The 14,667-nt window shown below is 40.3% G+C and overlaps 1 protein-coding gene across 5 annotated transcripts in view; it reads right to left on the bottom strand.

Moving 5' to 3' along the window:
- The window catches only part of Kif16b (kinesin family member 16B), a 304,402-nt gene that overhangs the window by 37,295 nt on the left and 252,440 nt on the right, over positions 1-14,667 (bottom strand). For all 5 annotated transcript variants that reach the window (XM_074074287.1, XM_074074288.1, XM_074074290.1 and 2 more), the window contains one exon: positions 386-469. In XM_074074287.1, coding sequence (XP_073930388.1) covers positions 386-469 — 84 coding nt within the window. The remainder of the gene's footprint in view (positions 1-385; positions 470-14,667) is intronic.

Raw genomic sequence — 14,667 nt, 5'->3', positions numbered from 1 at the left:
CAATGATGCAATACTATAAATCTACCGCTAAATCATTCCAAGTTTTTTGCAGCAAGCTTTGTACTCTCATTCTACATTCCATACCATCTGCCTAGGGTGAATATTTAGTTTTCATTCACATCCTGCTTCCTAACTCTTGAAATAAATGTATCTTCTTAAAAATCAGAAAAATGTTCCACTAAACCAAAGGGGGATAAGTACCTGTATTTCAAATAAACTGATACCAATGCTTTGTAATCGACTACTGCCATCACCTGTGTTAATAAAACAATACTTTCATGTTCATCAACAAAAATAATAGTGTTGAATAGGAATAATTTCTGTCAATCAGATGGCAATTTTTTCTACATAGAGAGAAACAACACTCAAAGCTTAATTCTGTTACCTCTAAGTGACTTCGCCTCTCAGCAATCACACGTTCATCTTTGTTTCCAAATAGTTTCTTTGGGGGAAATTCAAGGGCAGCAAGCTGAAATACATGTTTTTAAAGAAATGCATTACCATTAGACTTATGATCTTTGGGTTATTATTAAATTTCTATTTGGAACCACTATCACAGGATAAAAAGATAAAGTTTAAAGATGGTGGGTCCTTCCTTGCTTTGCCACCAACTAATCAGGAGACCTTGCAACCATGGGTTGGAGTCCACAATGGTCAAATGAGAACACAAAATGGTGGCAGCTTTATGGAAGGACTGACCCGATTTTCAACACATTGTCCCATATAACATTTGGGACATATATTCTGTGCCATATGGTGCTTTACAGTTTGTTTTTTAAACACAAGTTTGTTTTTTTCAGTCCCCTTCTTTACTAAAATTCAATTACTTTTTGTGTTGGAATAAGGATTTGAAAACAATATATACACTATCTAAACATTTTGTAAAATAGTTCTTAGGCAATTACCAAGGTCCTCTAAGCAGTCCACATTGCTTTTTTTTCAGTTACTATTGTAAATGAAGACTGGCAATGTGAAAACATGACTCCTTGTCAAATTGTTCACCTATTACTTGAAATTGAACGTGCAGAATTAATTTTAGCCTGGTCTTGGAATTCCATAATCATTTTCCTTAATGCTTTTCTTTTTGGAAGCATAAGGATCCTAATAATATGTTTTATTACAAGCTCCTAGGCTAGAAAGGAGTCAGTAAGCTGGCTAGAACCTGAGTAGCCAGAATTGCTTTGGCAGAATGAATGCTAAGCAGTAATAATTACCGCTGTTGATGGAATTCACTGTTTCCTCTCCTTTTCACTTGAGCCCAAAGAAATTGAAGTCAATGAAGCATTATTAAGAAAAAATTAATATTTCTCCCACAATGTAGAGCATCTACAGCACAATATGCTACAAAATTCCTATTTTATACCTATGCAAATCATTAAGTTGATTTAAATATTGCCATAGCAGGAGTCAAAATTAAAAACTAGTATCTAGAAAAGACTTTAAAAACACATTAAAGTGTATTAGACATACAGAAAAATGTACACATAATAAGGCGACTTGGTGGATTTTTAAAATTTTAGTATAGCCCAACACCTAGGCCAAGAAATGGATATTGCCAGCTCCCCAGGAACCACAGGTGCTATCTCCAATCCCTGCGTCCCACCTCTCCAAAGGTTGACTGACTTCTAACAGCTGTTTGGTTCTTTCTGTTTTTGAAGTTCATGTAAAGTAGCATTGTATACTACGAAGTCTTTTGTGTTTACCTTCTTTTGCTCAATACCATGTTTGTGAGATTGATATTCATCTGTGCCATTATAGCAATAGTTTTGCTCATTCTCATTGCTGTACAGTATTAGGTCTTCTACATGCACTTCTCTTGGTCATACTGTTAGGAGGGAAAATGCTGGAACACTTGGTGTACACGTTTGGCTGCATTCCAAACCAAAGTTGTTTTATTAACTGATACTCCTGTCAGAACTGATTGAGGGGTTCCATTGCTCCAGATCCTCACTAATACTTGAACTGTTGTCTTTTCCATCTTAACAATCCTGGTGGTATATAGTCATTTCTACTATGGTTTCCGTTTCTATTTCTATAATGTCTAATGACGCTAAACAATCTTTTTACATACTTACTTTCTTGTTAGTCACTTTTAGGAAGTGTCCATTCAACTCTTACCTACTTTTAAAATAGGAGTCTGCCTTTTCCTTAGTAATTCTCCCTTTTCATTCTGTTCAAGGTGCCACTGAAGAATTTAGAGTCCTTTGTCAAAGTTAGTTGCCACTTGTTTAGATGTCTGCTCCTTTTACAGTTCAGTGCTCTATCACAGCAGAGAAACCTTGGAATCAGGTGAGCTTAGCACTAAGGGGAGGATTTCCTCTTCTCCTTTCTCATCACTGTTTCAATTTTGTTGCTGACATGTGACTTTAAAATCAGTTCAAAGTAAAGTGAAATACCATTACACTCAGATAAGACAGACTCAGTTTGAGACTTAGCTTGATCACTGGCTAAATAACTAGCTGTTTCTCTGAGCCTGTATTCTGTTGGAAAAAAACACGGACAATGATAACTGAACTTGACAAGTTTCTCCTGAAGATTTAATAAAGAATGGTGCCTGGAAATTAACCACACAATTTTACTACTTACAGATCTAGTAACTTACTAAGAAAACTTTATGCCTATATGCCTTCATACCCTCTATCTATGGACTGGTAGTGAGGCTTCACAGAGCAAAGGGTTTTCTGGAATCCGGCCTTATTGGCACAGGCATTTCTCTCCCATGTCACAGCTCAAAAAGGACAAGTACACTAGAGTTTGTCTTCTGAGTTTCATCCAGCCTCGATTTTACCTTACACAAACATGTTTCCCCTGACAGTGATGTTAAAAGCTTGGCAAGCATGCTTTCACAGTTGGTTGTTTTGTTGTTTTCTTATGAGGTGATATGGTTTCTGTCAGAGAAAATTTATAGTCACACTCACATGCTCAATCAGAAATAGTATGCTAAGAGGACTTTAGGCAGCTCAACCAGGCAAGAAGCAAGCATTCAGATTTCCTAGGGCAGCACTCACTCCTCAGATGGAACCTAATATTTTGCACTATTAATATCTAGCCTATGAAACAACCATATATAAATGATAAGAAAAATGTTGATTTTTGGATGAAAAAATTAAGTTTCAGGCATGTACTCATAAGACAGTGACATTCAAAAGAGTTTAACTATAGAGTTAAAGACACACAGGTCCAGAGGTAAGTTACCTAGAAAGTCTCAGTGTCATGGGGTGGCAAAGTCAAGATGAAGAATCTATCAGGATGGAGTCTGTGTTTTTCAAGACGAGACATCAATGCATGGCTGCTAGGCAGTGATCAACAGTTCCAACAAAAGCTATCAACAGAATCTCACTGGAGACTTGTAGCCCAAAAAGGAAACAACGGAAAGACAAGGGCTGGAAAAGCAATAAGGAAGTGCAAGAAAGGCAGGGTCTAGAGATGAGCTCCTGGGAGGTCTACCCCAGACATACAAGACTGGTTAGTTCCATCACTTTACTCTTCTCTAATTAAAAGGTAAGCTCTATACTTACACAGAGTTAAAGAAGATAGGAAAGCAATTTGCTGGGCCATACCCTATGGTTGGGCGGAGACATGAATAAACCAAAATAGAAAGTCACAACCAAAGTACGTAGAAAAACACTGCCTCCGTTAAAATAATTATGTTCACAGTAACAACAGCTTTACAATTGCAGCATGAGAGGATCCCTCCTCTCCCATAGAGTGGAAACTGCCTTCATTTCTCCCTTTTAGAGGCCCTTTACAGTACTATTTAGGCCTTGCTATCTATTAGCTCAGGTTGAATGAGATGGAACCGACAACTTTGTAATTTAAAAAACAGTGCATATCAGCAATTTCATCTAGTTAAACTCTGCATAAAATCATGATACTTATGTTTTGGGGTCACTTAAATTTCCATCAGCTGCACTATCTGCCGAGTGAAAGTATTCTCATTTGATAGGTTGTTAATTGGCTATATTTTAACCAATACATTTCAAAAGAATAATTTTTAAAGCACTCAAAAATTACACAAAACAAAACTAGAAGTATCTTATACTATAAAATATACAACATTAAAATAGCTAAGATCTTAGAATAACAAGCACAGGAAGCCAACTGGGGAATAATACTGTGTCCTCCCTTATATGTGGCTTTATTTTTCAGTTTTGGTTAACCTGAGTCCAAAAATATTAAATAGGAAATTCTAGAAGTAAATAATTCATAAGTTTTAAATTGTATGCCATTCTGAGTATGATGAAATATCTTCTAATTCTGTCTTAGCCAGGTACTAAATCTTCCCTTTGTCCAGTGTATCCACATTGTATATGATACCTATCCATTCCTTAGTCATTTAGTGGCGGTTTTGACTGTTATCAGATCAACAGTTGCAGTATCACAGTGCTGTGTTCAATTAGCCCTTTATTTGCTTAATAACTGTGTAAGAGTAGTTATGCTGGTAATTCAGATACGCCAAAGCAAATTTATAAAGTACTTCCTTTACATGAAAAAGTGAAAGGTTTTGGTTTAATAAGGAAAGAAAAAATTGTACACTGAGGCTAAGATTTACAGAACAATATTTTGAGAGGGTGAGAGAAAGATAGGCAGGAGAGAGAATGCATGCATGAACACATGCACATAACTTTTATTACAGTATATTGTTATAATTGTTCTATTTTATTATGTGACTTAATCTTTCACTGTGCCTAATTTATAACTAAATTTCATCATAGGTATGAATGCATAGGAAAACATGGTATATATAGGTTTGGTACTCTTTGTGGTGTCAGGCACTCACTGAGGGTCTAGGAATATATCCCCTGTAGGTAATGGGTGACTACTGTAGTTATTGACATGGAACATTTTTTTAATTGTTTTATTAATCATATGTGCATACAAGGCTTAGGTCATTTCTCCCCCCCAGGCCCTGCCCCCTCCCTTACCACTCACTCCATCCCCTTCTTCTACCCTCCACCCCCTCAATACCCAGCAGAAACTATTTTGCCCTTATCTCTAATTTTGTTGAAGAGAGAGTACAAGCAATAATAGGAAGGAACAAGGGTTTTTACTGGTTGAGATAAGGATAGCTATACAGGGAGTTGACTCACATTAATTTCCTGTGTGAGTGTGTTACCTTCTAGGTTAATTCTTTTTGATCTAACCTTTTCTCTAGTTCCTGGTCCCCTATTCCTACTGGCCTCACTTGCTTTAAGGTATCTGCTTTAGTTTCTCTGCATTAAGGGCAACAAATGATAGCTAATTTTTTAGGTGTCTTACTATCCTCACCCCTCCCTTGTGTGCTCTCGCTTTTATCATGTGCTCAAAGTCCAATCCCTTTGTTGTGTTTGCCCTTGATCTAATGTCCACATATGAGGCAGAACATACGATTTTTGGTCTTTTGGGCCAGGCTAACCTCACTCAGAATGATGTTCTCCAATTCCATCCATTTACCAGCGAATGATAACATTTCATTCTTCTTCATGGCTGCATAAAATTCCATTGTGTATAGATACCACATTTTCTTTTATTTTTTTTTGCATACAAGGCTTGGGTCATTTCTGCACCCTGCCCCCACCCCCTCCCTTACCACCCACTCCGCCCCCTCCCTCCCCAATACCCAGCAGAAACTATTTTGCCCTTATTTCTAATTTTGTTGTAGAGAGAGTATAAGCAATAATAAGAAGGAAGAAGGGTTTTTGCTGGTTGAGATAAGGATAGCTATACAGGGCATTGACTCACATTGATTTCCTGTGTGTGGGTGTTACCTTCTAGGTTAATTCTTTTTGATCTAACCTTTTCTCGAGTACCTGTTCCCCTTTTCCTATTGGCCTCAGTTGCTTAAAGGTATCTGCTTTAGTTTCTCTGTGTTAAGGGCAACAAATGCTAGCTAGTTTTTTAGGTGTCTTACCTATCCTCACCCCTTCCTTGTGTGCTCTCACTTTTACCATGTGCTCATAGTCCAATCCCCTTGTTGTGTTTGCCCTTGATCTAATGTCCGCATATGAGGGAGAACATACGTTTTTTGGTCTTTGGGCCAGGCTAACCTCACTCAGAATGATGTTCTCCAATTCCATCCATTTACCAGCAAATGATAACATTTTGTTCTTCTTCATGGCTGCATAGAATTCCATTGTGTATAGATACCACATTTTCTTAATCCATTTGTCAGTGCTGGGGCATCTTGGCTGTTTCCATAACTTGGCTATTGTGAATAGTGCTGCAATAAACATGGGTGTGTAGGTGCCTCTGGAGTAACCTGTGTCACAGTCTTTTGGGTATATCCCCAAGAGTGGTATTACTGGATCAAATGGTAGATCCATGTCTAGCTTTTTAAGTAGCCTCCACATTTTTTTCCAGAGTGGTTGTACTAGTCTACATTCCCACCAACAGTGTAAGAGGGTTCCTTTTTCCCCGCATCCTCGCCAACACCTGTTGTTGGTGGTGTTGCTGATGATGGCTATTCTAACAGGGGTGAGGTGGAATCTTAGCGTGGTTTTAATTTGCATTTCCTTTACTGCTAGAGATGGTGAGCATTTTTTCATGTGTTTTTTGGCCATTTGAATTTCTTCTTTTGAGAAAATTCTGTTTAGTTCACTTGCCAATTTCTTTATTGGTTCATTAGTTTTGGGAGAACTTAGTTTTTTAAGTTCCCTATATATTCTGGTTATCAGTTCTTTGACATGGACCATTTTAAAGTTATATTGCTAGACCAATTTTCCAGAGGGAAAAAATGATGATCATCATTCTATTGGCTTCTTCAGCTCAAATAGATGAGTCCCTGAAAAATGGGGAAAGACAAGGTCCTAGGGCTAGAGTGCCATCTCACTGGAATGGGGCAGAAGGAGAACAGAGGCAGGAATTGCTGCTTCCTTCAGAAAGGAATAATAAGATAGTAAAAACACTTACAACAGCTTAGAAGACCAGGGAAGAGAAAAGGCCTGAATTTTCTCTCTCTGCAAGGACAAGCTATTGCCTCGGTTGCTTCAAAACAGAATACCAAAAGGAATCCTCTATAGGTTTCATGTCTGGACTGTGAATTAATTAAGCTGCCTAAATAGCTTAAAAGGAACAATTCACCAAGATCAGAGGACCAACTGGCCAGAACAAATAATTATGCCTGGAAGACCAAAAGGGGGAAAAAAAAAAAAAGAAAAACAAAAACCCTTTTCCATTTTGCTATAGTGCTGGTGCCTGATATGTAACATTTTCTAACAAATTAAGACTATATAAAAGAGGTTCAGAGAAGAGGGATTCTGAATTATCCTTGACATCTCCACTTATATCACCACAAATCAACATCATTTGTTTGTTTTGGTTTTTCATATTGAAAAGAAAATTTTAAATAAAATCAGCAATATTATCTGGATATTTTCATTTTTCCTCAGGTACTTTATATTTATTTGTACATTTTCATTTTTATTGCCTCATTTTTCTAACCTAGCAGATAGTCTGGATTTGATTTTCATGAGAAATATTGTCATGAAAACCTGGGGATGGAGAGACCCCTCTTTCATTTCCTTTCTCTCCTCTGACAAAGAAAATACAGTGCCCTATATTTTAAAAAAATTAAAGTCCCTGAAGTTCTATAGTCCTCAGAATGCCTAAATTCTAAAGGGACTAAGGTAAGTATTTTTGATTTATATAAAATGTTCAAGATACTTGACATTCAGTAACAAGGGAAAAAGAATTTTCTTTCTTTTTGTAAGATTTCATTTTCATAAAGAACAAGCACCAGCACTTTTCCTTATAATTTGCATGGAGAGTCTCATGATGAAGTGTGATTTTAACAACAAAAAATTTTCTACAAACCATAATGGATGGAATAGCTCTGGTTAAATATGATGGTGCAAAGGTCAACACCAGGGCCCCCAATACCTCCTTCAAAAGCACCAGAAAAACCACCACCACCACCACAACAATAAAAGAAAGACAAATAAAGAAAAAACTTTGTCTGACAATTAGAATATGTCATAGTTCAAAGCGCCGGTCAGGACTGGTAGCACCCAGGGCCAGCACCCCAGGGACGGGATGGGATAAAGGGAGACAAAGGGCCTTCCCAAAGCTCCCTCACAACACCTCATCTCCACTTCCTGGGTCTCTGGATCCAAAGTAAGCATCCACACTCTCAGACATTCGAATCACATTGGAATAAAGCAGTCTAAATCTGGGGACAAGAAAAAGGTGGGAATACCTACATCCAGAAGGACGGTGGGTAGGGCTGCTGGAGGAAGAGTGGAGAAGCCCAGGTCTCTGATCTTAGGAGCAAACAGGGCTAGAGGACAGGGATTAGGTCTTACTGACCCAAATTAGTGATTCCACAGCTCTCTTGAACACCAGGAAATGAGAGGTATCTCCAAGTGAAGGAAAAACACTGATGGAAAAAATTTCAGAAATATTTTAAGCCACTTTGGGTATCTGCTTCTCCATTTCTCCAGTATCTGCTACTCCTTACCTCCACAGTGTAATGGTGACTGCCCACAACAGTTAGTCCTTCTTACTTAAAGATGAGAAATAATTAGAAGGGACCAAAATTGGAATTTAGAATCAGAGGGTAGAGGGTAAGATGATATTGAATGAAACATAAGCAAAAGGCAGGCAAAGAACTTACAGTACAGAAGGATGGGGCAAAGTTACACAAAAAGAATTAAGACAAGTAATTATTCAGTCACATGAGAGCCACAAAAGTCATCTCCTCCAAGAGTCAAATGAAGCAAGTCATACACCAGTTGAAAGAAGATAAAATAAGAGAAAAAATGGGGAGCAAAAGGGAGCCAACTCTGGAGATGGCTGATTTTAGGCTATGGACAGAAAATATATAAGATCAGCCTAAAGCAGCTTCTAGGGACATAACTCATATCAACAACAGTCATGGGGTGTGTCAAAGGAACACAGGAATCTGAAAGAGCTCCTAATGGTCAAAACTGGAACAATTTGAAAACAGAGTAAGGAGAAAAAAAACCAACCCAACAACACTAGTATTGTCATAGAACTCAAAATATAATGATCACATAAATTATTAAATAAATAAATGGTGAAGAACAGACAAATTTCCATGTGGAATTCCAAATAATTTGTGTACATGCTTCATCCACAGAAAATGGTACCTATCTTCCCACTCCTAAAATCTATGCTATGCATAGCGACTTCCTTTCAAAGAGCACAGTGTACAAGATGTGTGTGTTTGAGGGGGAATAACTTTACAGTGTCTGAGAAACCTCAGTCAGGCAATCAAGGTCAATATCAATACTGATAAGTCATACTCATAATACATGTCTTTGAAAGGAAGCGATGATTCTGGGACTTGACTGCTGTCATTTACCTCCTCTAAATTTGTAACTTTTGTCTAATCATGAGAAAACATGAGACAAAAAACTGGAGACATTCTATAAAATCCTGACTAGACTTCCTCAAAAGTGTCATGGTCATAAAAAAAAAAAGAGGACAGGATGAGAAAATGTAGGAGCCAGTAGCAGCCTAGGCAGACATGAAGTGTCCTGGAACAGAAAAAGGGCACTCAAATTACAGAAATATGAATAAAAGTACACATTGTGGTTAATAACAATGTACCAATACTGATTCACTAGTTACTGTAATGTGCACACTCATGGTATGGTATTAATAATAGGGGAAGTTGGGTATGGTTTTTGAGAAGTCTCCATAGTATAGTCATCTTCTTTTTCCTGTAATCTAAAACTGTTCTAAAATGGGACTGTTCTAAAATGTACTAAAATGGTTTCAGATTCTACTTGTAAAGAACTTGGAAGTCATCATACCTATATTCCCAACTGGGAAAATGATGAACAAAACCGAAAATCAACAACTCTCTTGGATCCTGTAGAAAGTGACCCCAAACTGGAGAGATAGATGGGAGATGTGGAGAGTGGAGTACATTAGCACAGCTGTATCAAAAAAACTGGAGGCTTAAGTTTGGCATAGCCCCAGCTGCAGAAGGGAGCAAGCACAGTTATGCCCAAGAAACTGCAGGCTTGAGTTGGCACAGACTCAGTGGCAGAAGTGGGCAAGATGCAGTACAGCTGTCTTTCCTAAGATGTTTATGCTCAGAAAGAAGCGGTCACAGGTTCCTCCTCCTCCCAAGAATTACAATGTCATGCCTCCTCCCCCCGAGAACTGATGCTCCACCTCCTTTTGCCACTGTATATAATAAACTCGCTAGAGATGGAGGGGGCTGTTGTGTATCTCCATCTGAGTGCCCATCCTACCTGGCCCCAGCTTTGTGCATGTTTGGACTTCTGTTGTTTGTTCTTTCTGCATCTCCTGTCACCCCCACTTAGGTTTCTAGGACAAGCTCATGCAGGACGTGAGAGCTGGCACCTGAACAGGGACCTGAGAGAGAGGTGATGCCTGGACGGGAATCTAACTACAGGGGAACTTGAAGCCTGAGACAAGGAGACACTCTCCAAGATGTGTGTGTGTGTAAGATGTAATAGAAAACAAGTGAGGTGGGGAGAAGAATGAATTGAATACAACCCATGTAAAAACATGGGACAGGGTGAGTCTAAGGACCAAGAGCTCTATACACAGGTTTTAAAAGCTATGCTAAAAATTAGAGGAAGCAGAGTCAGGTCACTTCAGCTTATGCAGTTTGTAGATTTTGTGCAGGATACTTGCCCATGGTTCCCTGAGGAGGGCAGTGTAAATTTAGAAACTTAGAACAAGGTAGGAGACAGGCTAAGTGTGCGATATATGGCAGAGGGGCCAGAATGCATGCCCATTGTTGCTTTTGGTTTGTGGTCTATGATTAAAGATTATTTGGAGCCTACTCCCTCACATAAAGAAAGATTTTCCTCCTTAGTATTTGAGCCAGGATGTGGGACTCACCCCTTACGATCAGGCATCCAGGAGTGTAAGTGGCAGTATCCCTTGAAGGAACAAAATGCTGCAGATGGCGGAGCTGCTGAACCATCAGCTCCACCTTATGAGGATAAGTTTTCACATAAAATTAAAATTCAGTCCAAAGATGATTTGGATTCTGATTTAGTGTCAGATGAGGAGGGTGAGGAGGATGTTCTGGCCCATCAAGCACTGGGAACCATGCATTTGGAGTTACCTCCATGGGCCAAGAGATTTCCTGCTCTTGCTAAGAGTCTCCTACAGGCTGCCTTGCAGGCAGCTCATAGCCAAGGAGAGGATACAGATGGTTTTAAATTTTACCCTGTGTCTGAGAGACTGGGCCCTAACAACCCTGGCATGCAACACAGATTTCATAGATTCCATTTAAAACTTTAAAGGAGGTAACACAAGCCTGAACGATGTATGGCTCTACAGCACCATTTATGCTGGGGCTATTACAGAGTGAGGTAGGAGATACTGCTAGGCCTCCAGATGACTGGACAGGGCTGGCATGCCTCTCTTCAGATGATTATTTGCTGTGGAAAACAGGTTTTAGAGTTATGTCAGGAGCAGGCACACCGTAATTTGGCCCATGGACTGCATATCACTGCAGATATGCTCATGGGAAGAGGACATTTTGAAGGTGTAGATAATCAATTATAGCACCTCCCTCAAGCTTATCAGCAGATTGCCATTGCAGGCAAAAGGGCATGGCAAGAATAACCCGTGAAAGGAGAAAAGACTTTGGAATTAACTAGCATTCTCCAAGGTCCTGATGAGCCATGTCAAGAGTTTGTGGCATGCCTGCTGCAAAATGTAGGCAGGATAGTGGTGGATGCTGAAGCCAGAAACATACTGGTAAAACAATTAGCTTTCAAGAATGCTAACAAGGCCTGTAAGACAGCCTTTCAGCCATTTAGAAAAAGAGCTACTCTGCAGGAAATTCTGAGAGTTTGTGTAGATGTCAGATTGAGTCACATCAGGGTATAGCTTTAGCTGCTGCCTTAAAGGAAGTTTTCTGCCCTGGGGGAAGGAAAAAAGGAGCATGTTTTTCTTGTGGAAAAGAGGGACATTTTGCTAGGGAGTGTTGGAATAAGCCCCAACTACAGCTAGGTATCTCAGGGCCCATCACTGGGCCACAGACTAGTGTCAATGGGCCCAAGGCTTGAACCCCAGGATATGCCCTTGGTGTCAGAGGGGAAAACATTGGGCAAATAAAATGTTACTCTAAAACAGATATAGATGGGCAACCTCTTATAGGACAAGGAAACTTCCAATGGGGCTGGCCCTGGCCCCATCAAACAGTGGGGACGGTTACTTTGCAGGCTCCTCACCAATACCCACCATTGAAAACCTCATTCGTGCCACCCCAGGAAGCCCAGGATTGGACCTTAGTCCCACCTCCTGATACATGTTACCACCTGATTTGGGAGTGCAAATTATCCCTATGGGGGTCTATGGACCCCCGTATCAACAAGGTAGGTTACATCCTGTACAGCCTTTAGGGAATCTAGGATGGAAAGGGTTAGGATATCAGGCCACACAGCATTTTCAGTAGGGGCCCTGGTCCAACAAATTAAACACTCCCTTTTCAAACATGCAGCCCTGATCACTTGGCTCTCAACAGATCCAGTCTGGGTGGATCAGTGGCCCTTGACGGGGAGAAATTGGCTACAGTCACAGCTCTGGTGGAGGAACAATTAAAGGCAGGGCATATTAAGCCTACCCACAGCCCTTAAAATACTCCAGTTTTCATGGCTAGAAAAAAGTCAGGAAGATGGAGGCTGTTACAGGATTTAAGAGCTGTCAACAGAGTAATGCAGCCAATGGGAGTGCTCCAGCTTGGCCTTCCCTCACCCATAGCTATTCCATTAGGTAGATTATTGTCTTTGCATTCTTGATCTTAAAGATGCTTTTTCTTTTTCTTTTCTTTTTTTTTTTTTTTGCCATTCCTCTCCATTCAAAAGACAGAGAAAAATTTGCTTTCATTTTATCATCACAAAATCATCAGGGCCCTGGGTGCCAACAGTGCTGCTCCAAGGCATGGCTAATAGTCCCACTATGTGTCAGGAATTTGTTGCTGTAGCAATAGAACCTACACACAGTAAGTATCCAGAAGCTTATGTCCTTCATTATTTTCCAGGACAGGTGGGGGAACATCTCCCGCATTCAAAACCTTTACAGTTTGCCCCACATCAGGCGTTTGTTTTTCCAAACATTATTCTCTCCTCCCCACTGATGATTCTGGGCATGGTACTGCTGCCTATTACACTAAAGATTAATATAAGGTTGAACATACTGTTTTTGTCTCCACTCAAAGGGCGGAGTTGTATACTGTTGTCATGGTCCTCAGGAACTTTCCACAACAACCTATCAATCTATACAGTGATGCTGCATTGAAACTGCTTATATTGGTCATACTAGTAGTGAAGTGTTCTTTAATCTTTTCTTTCAGTCGTGTAATCTGGTGCAAACTTGGCTTTATCCTTGTTTTGTCAGCCATTTCCACTCACATTCTAATCTCCCCGGCCCAATCGCTGATGGAAATGCCTGGTCAGATAACCTAGTCTCTGGGCTTGCCCACGCAAACTGCTGCACCTGTAGAAGCTGCCCAAATAAGTCATGCTGTGTACCATCAAAATGCTTCAGCCTTGCATAGGCAATTTCACCTTACCAGGGAGCAGGCTTGACAAATCATTAAATCATGTCAGCAGTGTGTCACATGTTTGCCACAAGTGCCTGAGGGGGTTAACCCCTGGGGCCTGAGGCCTGGAATATGGAGGCAGATGGATGTCACTCACATTTCCTCCTTTGGCTGGCAGTGCTATGTTCATGTGTCAGTGGACACTTACTCAGGTTATCTCTATGCCTCTGCTCACACTGGTGAAGTCACTAAGCATGTCACCGCTCATTGCTTGGCTGCCTTCACCACCATGGGTGAAGACAAACATCTCAAGACCAACAATGGCCCTGCATATACTTCAACTGCTTTTCAGTGTTTCTGTGAGGCTTATCAGATACAATACACTATTGGTATTCTTTATAATCCTAAAGGGCAGGTGAACATGCCACTCTCAAAATGCAATCAAAAAAATTAAAAGGGGGAGATGAGGTACTCCCTCCAGCTAGCCAAATGCATAAAGCTTTATATACCCTAAATGTTTTGAACTGCCTAGAACCGGGTTTAACACCCACTGAAAAGCACTGGCAGCCACAGAAGCCAACTGTCAGGCCTCAGGTTCTTTGGAAAAATGTGTTGACTGGCAAATGGCATGGTCCTAGTCCTATCCTGATGTGGGGTTGAGGGCATGCTTGTGTTTTTCCTAAAGGTGCAGAACATTTAGTGTGGGTACCATTGCAGTTTGTCAAGCCTCATAGATCCCCTGGTCCCGAAGATGAGGAGGCTGAGCTAGAAGACTCACCCCAGGAAAGGGAACCACTGAGGCTGACTCCTCCGCCAACCAGAGGGCAGCCAAGGAAACAGCCACTGGAGAGAGGTGCGGGAGAGTAAGCCACTCACCTGGGGTCAAATTAAGAAATGAATGGACATGGCAATGATGGTAAATGGTATCCTGGGGATGGCTGGGAATCCTGCAACCACATTGCTGGCAGCACTGGTCATAATTACAATACAGGTGGGTATTATCCAGGGCAATGCACACTGGACTTTCATGCCCAACTCGGCATCCACCCTGTAATTATCTTTACTGACAATATGGTGCACATGAGAGGTCGTTTCTCAGGACATTTGGTGCCTCAATACAGTGACTATAACTTTACAGGTAAAGCTCATTTTATGGGCACATGAGAACAATGATAATGTTGTTTTTCCAG

The sequence above is a fragment of the Castor canadensis genome, chromosome 5 (genome assembly GCF_047511655.1).
Source record: "Castor canadensis chromosome 5, mCasCan1.hap1v2, whole genome shotgun sequence".
NCBI lineage: Eukaryota > Metazoa > Chordata > Mammalia > Rodentia > Castoridae > Castor > Castor canadensis.
Note: the sequence above shows the minus strand (reverse complement) of the source record. Positions and strands in the feature narration are given on the sequence as shown.